General features: G+C 47.4%; 1 protein-coding gene across 5 annotated transcripts in view; it reads left to right on the top strand.

The window, feature by feature from the left end:
* The window catches only part of EDA (ectodysplasin A), an 81,737-nt gene that overhangs the window by 45,768 nt on the left and 14,742 nt on the right, over window positions 1-21,227 (top strand). For all 5 annotated transcript variants that reach the window (XR_008749716.1, XM_055818266.1, XM_055818265.1 and 2 more), the window contains exon 2: window positions 3,153-3,258. Coding sequence is in view for 4 of the 5 variants with exons in the window: in XM_055818266.1 (XP_055674241.1) it covers window positions 3,153-3,258 (106 nt within the window). In the remaining variant the exon portion in view is untranslated. The remainder of the gene's footprint in view (window positions 1-3,152; window positions 3,259-21,227) is intronic.

The following is a 21,227-nucleotide window of genomic DNA, read 5'->3' as shown; positions in this document are numbered from 1 at the left end:
TAGATTGCTTCTAGCCCATGTTTAGTGTTTTGCTGAGTAATCAGTGTGATGTAAGAATAAAACGTGGGTGAGAACAGGGTAGCAGAGCTGAGGTTCTTCCACCGGGACAAGAGGAGGCTCCAGGGACACCTTCCTGCCCAGTGGCAGCGCTGCAGAGGTGGCTTCTGGAAGGGTCTCTGGCTCCAGAGGGATGCAGTGGAGCCTGGAGGGGCTCAGGAGGAGCCCAGTGAAGGGGACAGGGCAGGGGAAAGGGTTTGGTCCTGATTTCGATGCTTTCCAGCATTGGTTTTGTGGAAGTGGCAGGGGAGGGCTGGGACCGCACCAATGGCTCTTGCTGTATCCATGGTGTGAGGAGGAGAAGGAGGAAGGTCTGGCTGCGTGCAGTGGCTGGGGGATGTGCTTTGGTAGCCATAATTTGAGTTTGGTTTTTATTTGGGTTTGTTTTTTTTAAACAGAGGTTTCACATTACTATCACTGCTGACCAAAGCAAGCAGAGCCCTTAGTTTTGTGAATAGAGAAGTTATTTTGATTAACTGTCCGGGAAAATAAACACATTGTATCAGTCTTTTGTATTTCCCCTTCTGAGACTAAACTGAAAGGGTTTTGTTCAGATTGTGAAAAGTTTTCAGGTCTCTCGAGTAACTTTGATTGTTTCACTGAAAACGATAAAACCCATCAATGAGAGAATCGGGGGTGCCATCCTTTTCAAATCCTTATGATTTTCCATATGAAACTCCTAATTGTTCCAAGCCCACTAGTAGTTCTGTTTCTTTCCAGTGTGGGTAGGAGGGTGGCATGCGAGGATGAAGCTTACACCTGGCAAGAATAGAAATCAGTGTATTTATCGGTGTATTTATCACCAATCCGCGTCAGTGCCCAGATGTGGGGAAGGAGGTGGCGTGGGGTGAGCTGAATATTGTGCTGTGGATGCTGTGTTAAAATTGTATTTGCAATAGCAGGGCAAGGCAGCCTGTTTGCTTTGACACAATTAGGGCTGTGCCTTTACAAAATCTGCTCAATATGAGAAATGTTGGGTTTAGCCTTAGTGCTGGGAGCATCCTGTGTGCCACTTGGCCAGAGCCAGGAGGGTTGTTTGGGGTGGGAGGCTGCATCTTACCAGGCTGCTTCCCCAGGGCTCCATTTTCAGTGCTTTTATTTAGTCCTGTTTTGTAAAGCTCAAATAAGAGAGCCAAGTAATAACAGCATTCAAAAGCAGTGCTGATGATTTTATCGAAGTTTTAACCTGAATTATAATGCAGTTTGTCCCTTCAATTAGTTCTACAGTGTTTCAGCTTGATTTAAATAAGTGGTTTAAAAAAAAGCCCAACCCCAAACATTCACTTTTTGCTCATCCTTTGCCCTGCTTTGTTGTGTAGGGGAAGGTACTGGCAGCATCCACAGGAGCATCCTGCTCCTGTGCTCCATGCCTGGGTCAGCGCAGTGGGATGCGGGAGGATAACGAAGATGGGCGGAGGGAGCTTGTTCTCTCCGTTTACTAGGACTTGTAAATGGGAGCCTTTGATTCATCTGACACTGCCATTAGTCCTTCCTTAGGTAGGTAGTTGCTGGTTTTTACTTGTCACTGCGTTTTGGGTGTGTTGAAAAATACAACTGCATGCGGAGAGCTGGTCCCAGGCCATCCCGCAGCATTTTCAGGGTCCTTTTGGACATGACGTCATTGCAATGACAAAACACCCGGAATCGCGGTCAATGCAGACCTGCCTGTGTGCTGGCGAAATTAAATAGTAACAGCTTGGGAGTCTGAGAAACGCTTTGGGGGGTTCCCAGATCCCGTCTGTGAGGCTGCATTGGGGCTTGCTGGAGTAAAGCAAGATGCAAATGTAAAATCCAGCGGTTGCTCCATAGGAGGCAGGAATGGGATGCTCTTGTGCTGGAAGAAGAGTGTGTGTGCATGGGAAATAACTCGGGAATAGGTGTTGGTGCACAGAGCGGGCCCTGAGGGGTGGGAGAGGGGAGGCAAGAGCCCTGGGGCACGTCCAAAGCAAAGAGACCTTCAGTGATTATTACTTCTGATAGGGATTCTTTATGGCCTGGAGTTTAACGAGCCACTCTTTCAACTAGCAATTCATGGGAGGAGTTTATTCTGCTTTGCTATTTCAGAGATGCTTTTGACGCCACAGTTTTTGTTCTCAGAACAGTAACGCACTTGATAACCTTTGGTCATGCTTTTCGGAGCCTCCTGGTTCTTGTCTTAGGCTGGATTTGGCTTGGCTGTGTTATTTATGGCTTCAGTAACTGTGATCGGGTTTCTTCAGCGTAAAGAAAACCCCATCGTGGCCAGAGCAGCCCTGGTTGCTGGTGGGTGCGGTAACACACAGAACAAGGTGTTTGGCCCCTAATTAATCTTTTGTGACATTCCTTATTTTAGGAAGTGGAAATAGCTGGGGAAAATGCCACTGGTGATGAGCTGCTGTGCCCTGGGCTAGCTGGGAGGACTTGTGAAGTTTCTAAACCCAAATTCCTGTTTCTGGGTAGGGATGTTGATTTAATAACTGTCAAAGGGCTTTTAATGCAGCAACTATTTTTTCATTAATAAGAGGTCGCTACATATAATTTTTGCCTCTTGGCAAAAGTCATGTTATAAAGATGTACTTGCTCTAGGTTTAAAGTGTTAATTTATGTGGTGTACTGAATTGGATTTAAAGGTCCCTGAAGACCTTTGAATCTCAGTAGCTAATGAGGCTTGCAGAAGAGAGCTTGAGAGAGGAAAAACTTACTGGCAGTGAGTAATACTGGTGAAAGAGCTCCAGGATTGAGCAAGTTTTGCAGAGAATAATTAGAAATGATCGCATTGGCATTTGGGTGTTTGATTATTTCCAGCTATAGATCTCCCCTGACACCGCCTCTGTCCTTGCCCCTGCAGCCCCCCGTGCCCTGGAGGCATGCTTCTCCCTGCTAAAACCCTTCAGGCAGAGTTTTCCCAAGTCTTAGACTGCTTCCAGAGGGACACAGCTCCTTGTGTTTTCCCTTGGGATGAGCTGAGCATCCATGAGCTGCCATCTCATGTATCCCTTGGCTCTCCCCCTCAGCTCAGCAGAGCTCTCCCTGATGGAAAGGATTTGGCATCCGATCCCTCCGCTCGGCTAAGCCATCCTTGCCAAAGGTCCTTAAACTTGTCCTTCTTCTTCCAGCTGGCCTTGCTGAACTTCTTTCACCCCGAAGAAAAGCTGCACGTTGGAGAAGAAGGTAGACGTGTCCGTCGAAATAAGAGGAGTAAAGGCAGCGAAGGGCCAGATGGTGAGTCCCACTGTGCTTCTCATTTTCACACACAGAAGACTGACTTTTTTTTTTCAGGTCGCGGTTATGGCCGCAGTACAAGAGTTCTGTATGTGGGGGAGGAAAAAAACTGGCACCTGTGGCTTTTGATAGTTTCTGTCCGATTTTGATTGCCTTCCAGATGAGGAATTCCAGTAGTTCTGATTTCTGCAACTGTAGGTCTAGTGATTTTGTGCAAATTAATGCTGCTTAGTAATTTCATCCTTGACTCCTCAGACAGTGAGGCTCTGTGCTCATTTAAGGCTATAATTTGTGCTTGTATACCTGTATTTGTTGTTCTGTACACTTGTCTTTGCTTAAAATCATCAAGTAGCTCTTCATAGTGGAACAAATGGCTGTGAACTTCTGCGTCGCGGAGCGGTAACTGCTCTAATGGGGCTCTGCAGCGCGGCGGAGTCCCAGGAGGGTTGAAAGCCCATGTGAAAGGGAGTCAAAGTTGTACAGAGCTTGTATTAAGAGAGCAGAAAGGTACCAAAAAATTCAAAATCATTTATCGGTGATTTGATAAATATGAAAACAAGGATGTGCGATGCAAACCCCAAGGGCGTCGGGGCTTTCTGGGTGACAGCCCTGGACCTCCCTGGTGTGACGGTGCTGCCTGCCCTCCTGGTCTGCAGGGCACCAGCTGCTGCTTCCCTGTGCCATCACCGTCCCCAGCACCCTCCACGTGTCCTGCTTCGTTAGGCTTAGGTGCCAAAGCCCTGCTCTTGTACAGGTCTCTACATTAGACCTGGTTTAGGCTGGTTTTGGAGGTGGTGTGTGACGGTGTGCCTGCCCCGCGTGAGGCACAGCGGTGGGAAGCTGGGTGCCAGAGGGGCTCACACAAGCGGGGCCATGGCAGCCGAGGGCGCTGCAGGAAGGGACAGGGATGCAGGCAGCCAGGAGCACATCTCTCGAGTGGCTGGTGGCGTGTGACGCCGCGGATGTGGTGCCGGTTCCCAGGGCTCTCCAGGAGCTGTGGTGCCAAGCGGCTGGCTCTTCATGCGGCAAGTGCCCTCTAAAGCCCCTGGACGATTGAAGCATGCTTTAAAATGGAAACTGAACCCTGCTAAAATTGCATTTTGTGCTTGAGGTCATGTAATGTCATCTGTTCTGTTCTTCTAAGAACAGCACCAGAGTCCTTAGTTAGAGCATAATTTAGAGTCAATACTGCGACATCTTTGTTGCACCAAAACCACTCTGAAGACTTGCTGAGAACTTAAATAATAAATGCCAAAATAACTAGAACTAACTCCGTTTTCAGTCCCTTCCCCCAGCTTGAATCCTCTGCCTGCTTTAGGTATGAGGAATTTGATTTCCAATGCTGTCTTTCCATGATTTTCCAGCCACGCTGAGACATGAGAACTGCCCCCCGTGTCGAGCTCCTGGAAGAGCTCCCGCGCTTCCCTACTGCACAGGTCCATTCCTACACAGAGAGAAGGGGACTGGATGCCAGGGAAAGAGGTAATGGAGCAGTGGTCAGCATCGAGCAGGCTTGATGCCTGCTAAGCCCAAGTCCTGACTGCGCTGCAGACCTCCTGGCTGCCGTTAGTCTTCCTTTCCAGTCCCTGGCTCTGTGAGTTTCCCATCTCCCTGAAGCCTTCACAATTTCACAGTGGGAAAGCGTTTCTCTGTGGCTCAGCTCCAAGAAAGAGCTTCGTGAAACTCGCTGGATTGCTCCTCCCCGAAATGCTGACAAGTATGATGCATTTGGTACAGACTCTCTGAGTGATTCCAGCTAAATGTGGTCCATCATCTTTAGAGCTGGTGTCGCTCTGATGCTCAGATGGCTCAGGCAGGATCCAAATCCTTTCGCACCAGCTCCTTGAAATCTATTCCAGTGTCTTCGCAAGTCGCTTGTGTAAGTAGCAAGTTTCCACTGTCTGCAGGCAGTGCAAATGGAGCGCTGCAGGCAGATGTTTGTTAGCCTAGGCTGTTAGGCTGCCTAAGTGCTGCCTTTCTGCTGCCAGATGTGCAGAGAATCGCTGCACAGTGAGAAATGGTTGCTGAAGGTCGGTGGGCTAACGAGGGCTTTTCTCATCATCCTTGTGCCTGGGTAAAAACGTGTCGTACTTTTATAACTTGCATTCCCTTCCCAGATTTTCTTTATGTTCCCTGAATGCATCAGGGCTGAGTCACTCCAGAAACATAGCACGTTCCCACCCCTTATACACATCTCTTTGTAAATTAGGGGATTTGACTCCGTAGCGCAATGGAGATGGGGACAACTGCCAGAGCAACAGGTCGTTTTCCTGGTGGCGTTAGCCAGGCAGGTTCCATTGGCAAGCAGCTCCTTTGTGTTTGGCCATTGCGGTTTTATTGGGTAGGGCAGCATTTAACAAGTGTAAGCTGTCAGGCTAGGAACTGACCTTGTAACAGCCGTAAAATCAATAAATAAGCAGAATAGCTTTCTTCTGTAACTTGTGCTGTTTTGTTTTAGACCTACATGAAGGTATCTCACTTTTTAGAGAAGGGCAATGAATCATCAAAAAAAATTAAAAATCACATCACAGTACTGATAACACCATTTTCTTTGTGAGTTTTGCAAAGGGAAGGTTGATCAAATCTTTGATCTCCAAAGAGCCTCCAGAAGATAAAAGTGGATGAACTATAAATTCCCAGAAGGAAGATGTGCTTTCCACTTGAGGCCTCACTAATATTTGTCTGGAATTAATTTTTTCAACTTTCAAGTCCTTTCACACATGCAGTGAAAGACCAAAGTGATCCGAGCGTGGAAGCCATGGTCAGAGGGAGGCTGCTCAGTCCCCTTCCACGGCTGTTGGAGTCCTGCTTGTCCTGGTACCAACGATGGCATGGCTTTGATGATTTAGAAATGTCAAAGATAACACAATTCCTTACCTAAAAGGTTGTGGGTTTTTTTTCTTTTAGGAAAATTTGCCTTCAAGGCTTTTGCTGGGAGAAAGGGGATTTTGAGACAGGGCAGGGCAGGTCCCCTGGGGCCAGGGGAGGGTGATGGCCGTGGCTGTGCCCAGAGCGTGGAGCCGCAGGGATAGGACACGGGAGGCCACGAGCAGCGAAGCTGCTCCGGTGCCTCTTTGTTGCTGAAAAACCCCAAGACAAATTGTGTGCAATAGTGCAGAGTTACTGGCTGGGTGCTGTCACTTCCAAACATAACTCCAGTATTTCAAGGGCTCTTCCTTTGAGGACTCCGGCTTCAGTCCTCCTACCCGCTTGTCATGTTTTATGATCGTCTTTGCTTAATTTTTGTTTGTGTCCCTCCACGCACGGTGTCCTGGAACCAATTAAAGAACCCAAGGTCGTGTCCTGGGACGAGGTGCCTGGGCACTCGCTGCCACTCCAGCCTTGCCCTGCCATGGGGGTCGGCCTGCCGTGGGTCACCCTGCTGTGGGTGTCCCCCTGCCGCGGGCACATGGGGTTGGTGGGAGGCTGGTGCCTGTCCCGGTCCCGAGGAGCACAGATCATCTTGTAAGCCAGCTGCCTGTCCATGCCACCAAACCCAACGTTTGCACAGCTTTAAAAACTGCCGCTGTTTTTTTCTGCATCTCAGGGACCAGGTTTATCCCCCTTACAGCTGCACGTCACAGAGTTCTTTCCACTCTGCATTGCTGGCTCCACCTGCCACTTAACTTGCTTTAGTTCACTAAAACTTGACCCTCTCCCGTGTCTCTTTTTGTATTTTTCTCTTTCTCCCTCCTTCCTTTCTCCCTTGGTGTATTTATGCTGCTGTGGAACCACTGTTGCTCCCAGATTAACAAATCATTCCGGAGCTGGTAATTAGCAACAGTTGTGCTAAAAGGAACCATCAAGAATGTTAAATTAGTCCACTTTTAAATAAACTGTGTATGAAATGTTAGATCTCTATTCCCAGAGCACCAGTAAAAATGCTGCTGGCTCTTTGCTAACAAAGCCAAAATATGGGAGTAGCATGGTTGTAACTACAGAGACAATTCCGTGCTCTTGAGGTTATAAATAATGACAGAGCATTTACAAAGCAGATGTCAATAGAACTCTTTAAAAAACATTGTTTAAAAAAAAAAAAAAACCAACAAAAACTAGTTTCTTTTTCTTCTACTTTCATCTCTGTTCCCAGTTAGATCCCTGCCGTGCTGCTTTCCTGGTTTGTTTGGTTTTTGCTTTTTGGTTTGGGTTTTTTTTTCCTTCCTAGATTTTTTCATATTGAGCTTGGTGAGAAACATAAGTGATTGTTATCCATTCTTTGATTTGGAGCATGGCAGCTGGGAAGAGGCTGAGCAGATGGCTGTCCTTAAGCTGACAACAATTTGGTTCCTACTACTTTGGCAGTCCTTACTGCTGAGGAAAGTCCTTGATGAGAACTCATGGGTCTCAGCACTGCAAATTGCTTTTGTTGAAATGAAAATTAAATTCTGGGAGAGCAGAAGCTCATCTCGATCCCTGCTCCTACCTGGAGCTTCAGAAGTGATGCACCAGCTATGTGGGTCCGGCATGTCACCCTGTTAGTGTTCACTTGGTGGTTTGAGGGTGGGTTTAGGATGGTTTAGCAAGTAGCTGATGCCAGAGCCTTGGCCAAGGGTCCTTCCATCCCCTCAGTGCTGCAGGTGCCGTGTCTCAGCCATACCCCCATCATGACCTGGCAGCACTGATGATGCAATAGGGTTTGTGGGTTTTTTTTATATCCAGATCACAATAGCGACTTTTCCTGCTGGCTTCCTCTCCTTTGGAAAGGGCAGGTTCGTCCCTCTGCCTCCAGAACAATCGGTGCCTTTGTGTCGGCCCGTGCAATTCCCCAAAGCCCAGGCATTCCCAGAAACACAGATGTATGAAGGGCGATAGAGCCTTATTGTGCTCTGAAACCATGGTGATGAGCACTCAGTAAATACAGAACATTTCCTGGATACTGGAGCACAAGAGACGGTCCCAAAAGAAAAGCTCACCACGAAGTGCTTGCACTTACTGATTTCCCCCAGAATTTCTCTGCGATTGCCCCCAAAATGGGAGAAGGGGGAATTAAGATGATGTCTGAACCTTCATGGACAGTCTCCATCCCTCTCCTGTGGCATTGCTGTCAGGACTTGTTATTACTGGGGTACAATTAAGGCTACAGCTCATGTACAGATCCCTGCCTCCACATTATACCTGTTGTGCGAATCGGGCAGGTAGCTGTCTAAGGTCTTACACCTCAGGCACCTTTCAGCCGTGAAGGTACAGTGATAAATATATAGGTAACTTATTTCAAACCATGGTCTTGTGTCTGTGCTCATTTCTAACCAGTGTTTCCACTGGGATAGATGCAGAGAAGCTTAACAACTGGCTAAAACCCCGGAACGATGTTAAGGTCCTGGTTTCAGCCCCCGTACAGCAGTGGGAGAGCAGTACCGTGTCATTTTTGGAAACAAGTGAAAGCAGAGGGGAGGGTGATGTTAAAAGAGGTCGCCTTGCTCGTGGTATAACTTTTAGGAGAATACATTTTTAGACAGGTGAAACATTTTCAGTATCCTTAGTTCAAACCGCTCTGAATTAATTTTTTTCAATACTGAAATTGCTTTGTGGTCAAATCCACTGCAGTGTGCAGTGACGGACTGTGCTGAAGCTTGTCCTGGGAGACCACGGGTGGCCGCCAGCTCCAGCGGCGCGGTGGGTACCCGGGTGGGACACGGCTTGAAGGAAGCCTCAGGTAGCCCAGGCGCATTGGGAGAGCAGAGGTGTTAACATCTGGGCTTGAGCCAGTGTGCTGTTTCAGCTTAAAGATTTGGGAGCCGCTTTCTGTACCTAGAAACTGTGTGACGCCAAAAGCCCGAGTGGTGATGTTCATTGCTGCAGCATGCGTTCAGGGTGGTATTTTCATGAAGACGTCCTGCATCAGCCAGCAAGGAGGAACCAGGGTCTGAAAGCTGACGGAGTCCAGAATTCTTCACTGAACTCTGGTACGTTGCTGTCCCAATTGGATGTCAAATGTTAAAAGCAATTAACTTGCTGGGAGAGGTAAAAGCCTAATTGTGTGGTGGCTGTGATGAGGAGTTGTCCCAAGTTACAGGGTTCACAGTGTAATGGTTGCTATGTCCTGATCCATACACAACCACACAACCTATTTTCTTCACCAGCCCCTCCAGCTGTGATCTGGATTGTTGCAAAAGAAACCCTGCTTTGTTATTTTTTGGTATTTATAAAGCCATGATTAGGTGCTGTTGATTTGTTCCATCCAAAGAGCTGCTTTGGTGTGTGCTTGTTCTTTCCTGGTACCTCCCATCTGGTTCGGAGAAGGTGGTGGGGTGACTGCTGGAAGATTTGGGGATGCCAAGGATGTTCGGAAGGCTTGAGAAGGAATTCTCTGGTCAGAATCTCACCTCGGTTGCATTTCCAGATACTCGCACCGATTCTACTTTTCGGGTGGATTTCAGTGTCGTCCTGATGGATTCCCAGTGCGTAGCCTACGGTGTGTGCTTCAGCAGGCTTTGCTGGAACTTGAATTAAACTTCTAAGCTTTTTTTTCACAGCTGCATGTTAAGCAGGGACCAACATTATTAGAAGTGACTGGTGATTCCGTATGAATTCCACTTCGGAAAACCAGGGCTTTTCATAACGCCTCAGGTCAAATACTGAAGTTCAGGAATCTCAGTTTCTTCTGTTACAAAACATGGCCAGGACTAATGAGAGGAGAACAGATGTTGCAGCCGGGCAGGAATGTGATTGCATCTGAACTGTGTGTGCATCTGAACTGTGGATGCCATGCACTGAGCATTGTAAATGCTGAACTCCACTGGTAGCTGGTGATTTCTTTCCCACAGTATGAGAGGCTCTATTGTCTGTCTTGCTGAAGCATTTGCAGCTGAGCTTTGATTTCTGTGAATAAACTGGCTCTCTGGCCACATCCACAGAGTATTTTGCAGGCAGACAAAAGTTTGCTTAGCACATGCTCCAAGCCCATCTGGTCACAGACCAGCTCTAGCACAAAAGTTGAGGAACTGGTGCTGAGCTGGATCCCATACAGCTTCCCAAACGGCCAGGTACGGCGGTCCAGGCTCAGGGTCCTGCTGCAGCGGCCACGGGCTGGCTGCCTTCTGCACATCCTGGGCTCAATAACTCTCTTTTTCTGTCTGTGGGGGCTGGGGCGGGACTGAATAGCCAAACCCAGAGCTGCTGCGCTGGTGGTGGGGATTGTGAAGTTGTCTTCAGCTGTGGCCTGTCTGAGCACCCATTAAAAACTCGCTGGGTTGTAGCAGACGAGATACATCAGCCATAAGAAAAGCACTTAGTTGAAGCTGCACAAAGCTGAAGAACGCCACTGCTGGAAAACTCTTTAGGGACAAAGCTGTGAATGAGGCATGGCAGTGGCATGTTTTCATTAGGGCTTTGTTGGCCATGATGTATAGCAATATTGTTGGGTTCCTAACTGATCTTGTTAATATGAGCAGGATTTGGTGAAGTCCGTTAATCTGTCTGAGATGCTGTGGGTGGATAAACTCGGGAGGTGGCTGAGCCAGGCAGCGTGTGCTGTGTCCTGGCTGCTGCGGGGACTTGACTTCGGCCCCCCAAAGAGTGGTGCGGTCTCCCTGGGTGTCCTTTAGACCCCTTTTCTGATCCGTACAAATGCAAGTAACGTATATGAACACAGATCTGTCCTTGGCTGTGCATCCTGTGCTATTCCATGTCATTAAACTGATGGCTTACAGACAGCTGTTCCACACTGCAGAGGTTTTCGATCCAATTAGGCAGAGTTACGTATGAGAGGAAGAAAAACGTGTAAAGTTCTGCAGGGGTGAGGCAGTGGAAGAGATTTCCTCCCACCTGCCCTTGATTCCTTATGGGTAGCTGTGGTGGGGAAGAGTGCATTTAAAACATCCAGCAAACAATTTAAGAGAGCCTTTCATACGCTTGGTTAAAACCTTGCTGCAGCACCACTTGGGAATCATTTCTACTGGAATTCATGACATATGTTAGTTGTTTATCTTAGTGGGATATGACTTAAAATGTCAGAATGTTTTGTGTTAAGCAACAACCGAATAAAACAAACAAAATAAAAACACAGCTGTAATACTACGCTTTAAATTGTTGAATTCAAATATGTGGTATTGATAAAGTAAGCAATAGGGTGCAGTGCTGTATAGAAAATAAGCCTTATGAGTCTGGCCAGCAAGCCAAAAAAAGCCTTGAGATACTCGAATTAGAAATAGTAATGTTGTTTGTCAGCTCTGCTGTAAAGATCCAGCATTTGGAATCCAACCTAAATGCCTGAAGGAAAACAAAAGGCCCATCATATTCTTCTTCCATAGCCAGTGAGAGTGCGGAAAATGAAATATGATGGCCACAGGTTCTGGTGTGAACCCCAGGAACTGGGCTGGGACTGATTATGTGGGAGTGGAGTTAAGAAGGGTGGTGATTTATGTTTGATTGGGTTTTTGTGTTTTTGAGAAGGCAGTGCACTATTATTTTGCCAGCAACAGTGGCTCTGTAGTTAATTGGGAGCAGGATTTTGTCTTTGTTCATGAACACATTTGTGCTGTGGTGCGCTTGCACCTACTCAGTGGAGACTGAGTAGTTTTTTCAAGAGCCTTCATGGTATCAGTAGGCTGTCCTGGTACCTTGTCACCGATCCCAAAGTGGATCTGGATGGGATTGAGGAGATCGGTCAACTTGGTGGTTCTTTACGTTGTATAAAGTGATGGAAATTCCTGTTGCAGGGCGTAAGATACCTCTGCCTTACTTGAGAAGACAGCAAGTAGTGATTTCCAGCAAAGCTCTGGCTGTTGGAGAAGCTGAGCTGAGGTTGTGGGGTGATGGGGGGGGGGACGGGGACACGGACACGACCCTGGGAGGTGGCTGGATCCAGCCCTCTCCCCCAGAGCGGGACCAGCACCATGACAGAGGTCACGGCAGCAGAGGTGACAGACTTCTAAAGGATGGTTGCTGTTTCAGCCTGGTTCTCCTGCAGCCCTGCCCCCTATGTTATTCCTCATGCCAAAAAGCCCTTAGGAGATGTGCAGGGCTGGTGGGTCTCCAGCACGGGTCCCTTCAAACAGCAGCTGATGACCCACGAGTCATAACTGTCCTTTTTAAGGTGGAAAAACTTGGTAAATGTGTGAGAGCAATTCCAATCTTCCTGCTCCTTTCCAGCTGGGGCAGAGGGTGGTCACTCACCAGGGCACCTTTCCCTGGAGCAGCAAAGCAGGTGGTTGGCTGGTGGTCTCTGGGGTCTGTCTCTTTTGCTCACGCTTCAGTTCCGATCATCTTGAACTGCAGTAGCTAAAGATTTTTTTCCCTTTAATACGTTTAAAAATTGGTATAATTTACATCACAACCTACTGTCGCTGTTGGCCGTTGTCTCTGTGTATTTGCATTTAACTGTCCTCCCATTCCTTATGAGTTTTACCAAATTATTCCTAGATGTGAAGAGTCCTGGGTTTTAATTGTCAAACCCAGCAAAAATGTCTCTATGAGTATTGGCAGGAGAAAAAAATCAGAACTTTGGCAACAACAAAAAAAAACCCTGTTACGTGATGAGATCTTACATCGTCTGAAGCTGTCTGAGGAAGAGAGATTGTGGCTCTCTGGCATCTAGTGTCGCTCCAGGGACTCGAGGGATGGGGCAGGGCTGAGCTGTGACTTCTCTCCATTTCTTTTTAAGACCGATAAGCTTGAACTGGGGTCTGGTGTATGGGATCAGAGGAACTGGGAGGGAGCAGGCTACTGATCCATGGAGCTCCTGGAGCAGCATCTGATCATCTGGATGACACATGGATGTAGGCTTGTCCTTTGACGGATTGCTCAGAGGAGAAGAGCAGTGAGGCAGCAGAAGGCCACTCTCATGCCTAGCTCACAAGAGGAGCGATTCTCAGGCTTTGGTGTTGATGCACAAGCTTTTCTCAGACCCTCTGGCCAAGCAGCATAGGGTCCCACAAGTGTCAGGGGAGACCTCTGTGTGGGATACTTCCCCAGGAGACATAGGCAGACACAGGAAAAGTCCCTAAAAGAGATGAAGAATAGCTTCAAAAAGTGGATGTAGCCAAGGGAGTGCCTCAGAAGAGTAGAAGATGAGCTGCAAACTCTTCTTGATCTGTCGGGTGGAGGAGGCTGGCCGTGAGCGTTCGGCAGTTCGGTCCAGCACAGGGGTGGGGTATCAGAAGTGTCAGCTGTGAACTGGCCCCCAGCCCGTCCAGGGACTTAGCAGCCTATAACTCCAGAACATGACAGGGCTGCCACTAAGCAAAGGCTCCTGGAATGCAGGGCTTGTGTTCCTGCCGTGCACGCAGCCTGCGCGCAGCGGAGGCAGAGCTGGGGTGTCCTCCAGGCGTGACTCTTGGCCTTGCCCTGGAAGGAAGGTGCCGTTAAGTGAAGGACGCAGAGGGAGCGCTGTTTTATGGGATGCCATCGTAGAGCATCTCAATTTAAGATGCTACCAGAAAAAGACAATTAAGGGTGACTGTGTTCACACATGAATTTTGAAGAGTTTAAAAACAAAAATTGAATTTATTTCAACAAAATTGAAAGAAAAGCAGAGAGAAGCAACGGTGGTGGTTGAGAAAAACTGGACGGCCCCGGGCTCTGCCTTCCACACTGATATATCAAGCACCACTGTTTCATCCTTCCCCCGCTTTGTACAATGAGCTTCCCAATTCTGTTATGTAGTATAGTCACTATATTCTGATTTATGGAAATTAGTACTAGCCTTGTACCGCGGACATCACAACCCTAACTTGTATTCAGCCATTCTGCCTGTAATTCGGGCAGCATCTTTCCTCCACACCTGGCAGAAGACCTCCCTTCCCCATCCCACCCACCCACCCCACCCCCCCAAAAACACTGGTAAGGCATGCCAGAAGTTTTAAGTAGTGTGCAATGTATTTTACTTCTGGGATATTTTTCTTGATCTATAATTTATTATATTTTCTAAATGTTCTGGAGTAATAATACCAAAGCTGCTCTTCAGGTTCTGTTGCCTTTTTCTCTGGAACTGGAGAAGAAGCACTTTCTTTTTCAGGGAAGGGAAGAAATTCATCTTGTTTCAGTATTTGTATTGCTGACTGATATTTCAGTAGGGTCCAAGAAGCTTTCATCTGGATAGACCGAATTTCCTGAAAATGTTGAAAACATATTGGTTCCAAACCTCCCCCAAAACCACATGTTCTAGATTAAGCATGTGTTTGGGAGCTAACATCCTTCTTTCCCCAACTCCACCATAGTCTGGCATTAATAACGCCGCACTTAAAAATATTTGAAAAGCCTTACATATCTCGTACCCATGTGAGTGAAGTAAGTGTCATTACACCGGTTCTGAAATGAAACAAGTGAGTTTCAGAGGTTTGGCTAAGGTGGAGGGGTTTGATCTTATGCATTGGGACAACTTGCATCAAAGCAACTAGTAGCTTCTTCATCGCCTAATTTTTTTTTTGATGAAGCTAGCAGCTTCATCACCTGAGCTTTTCTTTCCACCCCCTCCACCTTTAGGATCGGTCAAATAGAGATAAAGTGGTTGATAGGAGGCTTGATGGGCAGCACCTCCTTAATACTTGAATCCTCATGGTGGTTCCTTCTGGTCTCAATGTCTGTGGAAGCTGATGGGACTGGTTAATTCCCAAGCATGGCTCAGGAGCGGTAGCGTTTTCATAGCTGCTCAGCCCCTCTTTTTTTTTTTTTTTTTTTTTTTTTTTCCCCAGAAGCCCCAAGTGGCAGAGAGCTGCCTTCCTGGAGAGGTGGGCATTGTCACGGGGGGGGGGGGGGGGGCGGGCGGGGGGCACTTGGTGGTCAGAGCTTTCTATGAGGGATGGAAGCAGCCTGCGTTGTTGGCTTAGACGCTTGAGTCCTGGGACAGCCATCTGCTGTACTACAGAGCTCAGCTTCTGTTCCTTCCCCATTAATAATGGTATCGCAGCTAATGTCCGGGAACTCATTTCAAATTCTGCTAGCTAGCTATTCCCCAGAAGTTACTGGTGGAATTGGGCAGTATTTAGAGCTTTTCTGGGATGTAGTAAGTGGTCTTTTTGTTAAACCAGATGGTTAGCAGGGTTTGGAAAAATACTTTACACAAATTTCCATAGCTGTTGAGAACAGTGATTATTAAACCTAATATTCTTCTTCCAACTACAGCCAAAAGCTCATACTTCAAAGAAAAAGCTGCTTTTTCTCTTTTTTTTTTTTTTTTTAAAGTGCATAAAGACAATGTAGTTTTGAAAATGTGCATATAAGGTAAGTCACATAGAGCTCTCCACTTCTGTTTTCGTCTTCAAAATTAAATGTTCATCTTGAACGTAGCTGTGGACTTCATGACTTTAGGTCACCTTATGCTTATTTTACGAACGAGTGAGAAGTGATGTGGCATTTCTGGAAGATGCCAGCATCTCATGAATCATCAAGACTTGTGACTGATGCTGTTTGCAACCTGGGATGTGGAAAAACTTCTCAGTACCACCACCTTCTCATCTCTCAAGGGTAGAGCAGTGATGGTAATGTGGAGATGGCTCAGTTGTATGATCTGGTCTTGCATATTCCCCAAACCAGAGTCCTGCTTAGGTAAGAAGACTGATGATAAGCTGTAGTAACGTAGTGCTGGGAAGATGGAAAAGGGATGCCTTAATAATCCTTAGGGCAAGCAATGAATGATGAAAACGGGATGGCACAGCCTGTAGAGGGCATGGTGGTGGGTGCAGTGTACCTTTCCAAAACTGGTTGAACATCTTGAAGACATCAGTAGATGTCTTTGCTCTGAACTGAACGCGGATGCTGCTAGAACATGGTGGTGGCACGCGTTGACTTTGTTCTGCTCTTGGCAACTGAGAAACTGAGAAAGCTCAGCAGCCTTCCCAGGTATTCGTCCTTTGTTTGACTGATTTCTATAATGGTCAACCTTTTATATGTTTTATATAAAATAAGCGTAATTACAAAGATCTGTTCCCATCAATAAAACCAGTTTGAACTGTTTTGCAGGAATTTAAACTATTTCTTGTTAATCCACACACACAACTAATAAGTGAACGCAGGGGGGTTTTAATATACTATTTATATCAGCATATGTCCTAAAGAAGTTTTTGATATTTTTGTATTTATAGTAAATCATAGCAGCGTGTAGCGTGCAGAAAGAAAAACCGGGGACGGGGGGGAAAGTAAACTCTATTAATCTTTATGAGAGCAAACATGTCATGTGTAATATCCTTGGGTTGCATCACCATCTGGTTTTTTTTCTGAGGCGCTTGGAAATGATCCAGCAGATGCTGGGGCTGCAGGAGCTGGGGGCTAGAACCTGCTCCCTGAAGCATGGTTAGATGTCTTCTGGTGCTTGCTGGGCCACAGCTGTGGTTTTACACAACAAAAGCCTCATCTATTGCAAATATTTCCTTCAGCTTAAGTGAGAAGCTTGCGTCTGAGTGGGCTCATTGCTGAAACACGTGGCCATGGCGCTTCTGCTAGAAGTGACTTGGCATCGCCTGGAGCCCTGCCCAGCGGGACGGCTCTGCGGGCAGGCTTGGGGGGGGCTGGTATCGTACAGAGCTGTCTGTTCCTGCTTGTACCTTTCCCTCAAAGCTTACCACTCTTGCTGGTTTTGTATTCCCTCCCTTTCTGTTATCACGCCCTTTTATTTTCCCAACAGATGTGGAAAATAAGCTTTTGGAGAGGTCTAGGTCCCGAGCCCTGTTCAGAGCCAGGGTCTTCAAAAGGCCAGCTCGCAGTGATGCTGCTCTGCTCTTGCTAGGGAAGCCCCGTCCTGCCCTGCGGAGCTGGGCCGGCAGCTGACAGAGCTGGCCTGAGTTATTGCAGCAGGAGTCGGTGGGCTTTTCCTACAGGAAATCCAATGAAAGAGATGATAAATTTTAGAAGTATATCAGGTAGCTAGCTTGAACTTCTCACGTCGGGGTAGCAGCCTGCTTCATAGCTTAGCAGCTACGTCTTTAGTAGCTAGGCAAAAAGTACCCTCACTGCTTTCCAGAGGGACTGATGAACTTTTGAGGGACTTTCAAGCAGTGACCCGTGACAGCGGAGGGCTTGCTCTGAGCCAGAAGACCCCCTCCAGACCTGTGCTGCTGCTCCTGGAGATTAAAAGAAGCCTTCTCATTCCCAGCTTATTAGTCTTGGTGAGTGATTTGCACACATGAGGACATGCCAGCGCTGTCCTTGAGGCCCTAACAGGTCTTCTCCCTCCATGCCCATCACCACAGCCTTCCCCAGTGCTCATGGCCAACCAGGCGAGCTCAGCCTGACCATCTCTTGACCTTCCCAGGAGCCCTCCTGTGAAACTGTTCTCATTTAAATTCATTTTTCTGTGTGTAGATGATCAGGATTGGCGGCATTTTTCCCAGGATTTTCACCCCCACCTACTGCGTAGCTTCCATATTGCCCCATGTCTGCCAGAGGTATTTCCACTGAGCCATGTTTCTGTATTTCTGCCTTTCCTGGCTTTGCAACAGCAGCTCAACATGTGCAGACGTTGTCCTCCACAGCTCCATCTGAGGAGCTCCACCACCCAGCAGAAAAGTCTATTATTCCCCACGTATACATAATTCGTAGGGCTATGCATTTTGTATGACTGAATCTCATTCCATGCTTATTACCCAGAGCCATCCAGCCTGTCCTCTCTCGTATCCCCGTCCTCCTCTCTGTTAACATGTCCTGTCAACTTCCCTTCTTCTGCAAAGCAAGGCTGGAGCGAGGGCTTGAGGATAGCTGACAGCTCCTTCAAGGAGGGAATAGAGCATAAGCATAAACTTAATTTCAGGTGAAAGGCAGGAAATATGGAAGGGGATGGGCTTCCCTAGGTCTGGGGTCTGGTTTGGCCCCAAACACGAGCAGACAGCACGCGGAAAGGAGGTGGGGGACAGGGGGGATTAGTAGGAAGAAGTACGAAAGTCAAGTGCAAACACATACGGAGAAAAATAGTCGTGCCTGGGTAGCGGTCACGCTGAGTACCAGCAGTCAAGACTGTGAACTTGACCTCTAGTGCCTTCATGATAGATACTTAAAGGGATTCATGAGGAGCAAAGGTGATGCCAGAAAAGCAAACTCAAGGTTCATTTTGTCAAGAAGGGAAAAGAGGTGCTGGGGAAGAGCTGACCGGTCAGGTTGCTCTCAGGTCCCAGCAGGACTGGAACAGATCCGCAGATGCACCACGGAGAAGCCCCTGAAAGCAGAGAGCGGTAGCAGGCCACATTTGTCAGTGGAGAGTTCTTCAAGTCAAACCGAATCCTTCAAGTCAAATCCGTTTCCTTCTACTTATGGACTCCAGAGCTGCAGCAGGTATCCTGTAACTTGGTTTTTTATAAGGCTTTGATGCAGTTGAGGAACATAGTGCCATACGCCTATAATCTGTATCTCGGAGAGGAAAAAAAAAAAAAAAAAGCGTCTTCTTGTGGACCTTCCTTGGAATCAGGTCATCTAATGGTCTCCGTGAAACGACAGTCAATAAATGTGGGTAGTGTAAAAGGCTTTGTGACGGGGAGCCCCTCCGCTGGAGAGGTGGGATGGCGAGGTGGGATTAACAATGTAGGAGAACGCTCCAGGAAAGCCTTAACGCTTGCCTGACTTGCAGGTATGTAACCTGCCTCGTCAATGAACAGAGAACCAGTGGGTGGTACGTGTTCAACCACTGCAGCATTTAACAAGCTTTATTGCTCAAATGTTGGGGTGCAGCCTCAGAGAAGCATGGCAGAAAGCATTTTTTTTTTTTTTTTTCCTCCTCTGCACATAGCTATTGGGGCAGCGTATGGCAAGTAAAGTTTTCCAGCCTTGTGCCTCAGCACCTTTCATCCTGAGGGGAACGTAGGGCTGATTATTTCGAGGGCACTCAGCTTCTCAAACTCACTAGGAAGCTTTGTTACTGTTTTAGACTAAATTGAGAAAGAGCCCATGAGTTTACCATTTTGAGCAAAAATGAGGAAAATTCTGTCTTCTGGCATATCGGATGAACCTTATGGCTCCCTGCTACAATTAAATTATCCACCCCCTCCTATTGGGAGACGAACAGATGCAAACCCCAGAGACTCAGAAGCTCCCAAGGCTAATAATACTGTGTTTTTTTCATGTCAGAAGTATTTTTGTGTTTGTCGAAAGATTCACTTGCACAGCCGTAACATCTCTCTCTGCCGTGCCTGGAACAGATGCGTGTGTTGTAATATAGACTGTGAACATTGACATCGCATGTGGTTCTCATTCCTCCCATTCATCTTTGAAGCTAATTGGTTCCATCCATTTCAAATGTGTTTGGCTCGCCGCAGCTATTTGTACTTTCACTCTGGTTATAGCACTAATGGTGTGATATATATAACATGAAATAAACTCTCGTGACTCCGAGGTCTGAAGAGACACATACACAGCACTTGCATTTAGCTTGCTGTGTTGTTTGGGTTTTTTTAAATGAAATCCTCCAGACAATTTTTTTTTTTGCTTCACTGAAAATGTTATTAACTAGCTGATGCCAAGGATGAGGGCCGGTGGAGATCACCGGTGTGATCACGGCTCATTCTGCATCGGCGGAGCTCAGAAAATGCCAAAAGAGGAGCCTGTCGATTTTGCCACACATCAAAGGTCTTGAAGATCATCTGCTGGTGGTGGACCTGCTGGCTGGCTTCGGTGTTGCTCCCTGGCAGAATGCTGGGGCTGGCATTGTTAGAAACCGAGGTGTTGTCCTAGCGACGTGTTTTAATACTGTGTATTAAAATTAGCAGGAATAGTAAATTAGATAATGCCATAATAAAGACATTCCTGTGAGGGCGGCGCTGGCAGAGGCTGCCCAGAGCAGCTGTGGGTGCCCCATCCCTGGGGGTGCTCAGGGCCAGGCTGGACGGGGCTGGGGGCAACCTGGGCTGGTGGGAGGTGTCCCTGCCCCTGGCGGGGGTTGGGGCTCGGGGGGCTGTCAGCTCCCTCCCAGCCCAAACCAGGCTGTGATGCTATGACAGTTTTCCTGTGACCCAACAGCTTAGTGTGGGTGAATTCATATTCCCATTGAAAAGGCATCAGTAAGGTTATTGAATATTTCTCGGGTCCTGCTCGCATCTTTCCTCTAACCAGCCACAGGAATGTGGCACTCCGGTGCTGTTGCCTTTCTCTACCACTGCAGCCCTGGAGCAACTTCATTACCTTCCATTCGTTACAAGTGTATCTCGGTTAAAGGTGACTTCAGTCTTTGGTGTGTGTTTAAACACAGGTTTTAGAGGGATTTCACTGATGAACAGCAAGGAAATATTGGGGGATTTTTGCAGTTCATCCCCATCCATGATTAATTTTTGAGGAAGTGATGGAACATGTTTCACGCTTCAGCTTCTGCTCAAGAAGTCATGTTTCTCAGATTCACTATAAATGTTTTCACTTCTTGCTAGGGAAGCTTGTATTCTCATTGTTTAAATAAGCTAGTTCATACTAATTATTTGCTTTTGTTTTTCCTAGACTTTTATTATTATTTTTAAACAACTTGGCTCACAAGAATTTGGGTTACTGCTCTCAGCTGAGGGCCGAGTCATGCTAACTTTCTTCTTCCCTGTGCTCATAGGGGAGTGAAGTGTGCCAGCTGTAAATGCTAAGCTTGGCACGTCAGGCTTATTGAAGACAATTCAGGTACGGCTGCAGAGACCACAGATGCGTCCATTGTCCGCTGGAAAAATAATCTGCTGCCCAGGGTTGTATTTTTAAATGGCTGCTGTTGAGTCTCAGGATTTCTTCTGCTTGGAGGTTTGATGTGTTGTGCTTCTGTCAGCGACCCCAGGGAGTACATATGGCCAGCCTGTGGGCAAAGCTCTGAGCGGTGCTCTGCTGAGCTGGTATCTGGGAGGAAAGCTCTGGCTCAAAGCTGAAGAGCATCTGTCACCTGAGCTTCGCCGCTGGCCATCAGCAGGTGGCTTCACTGTCTTTGCAACAAAGGGGAGAGCTGCCCACCAAAACTCACTCACTTGTGCTACACCAGCCACGGGTTGCTAGCTTGAGAGAGGGTAAAGCAGATCTGGGTCCTGGTAAAATCGTTACAACTTTGCTGTAATTGTTTGTAGGAAGCAGAAGGCTCTCCGTCTTTGGCTTAC

The sequence above is a fragment of the Falco peregrinus genome, chromosome 13 (assembly GCF_023634155.1).
Source record: "Falco peregrinus isolate bFalPer1 chromosome 13, bFalPer1.pri, whole genome shotgun sequence".
Classification (NCBI taxonomy): Eukaryota; Metazoa; Chordata; class Aves; order Falconiformes; family Falconidae; genus Falco; species Falco peregrinus.
The sequence above is the reverse complement of the archived record's forward strand: the minus strand, read 5'-3'. Positions and strand labels throughout refer to the sequence as shown.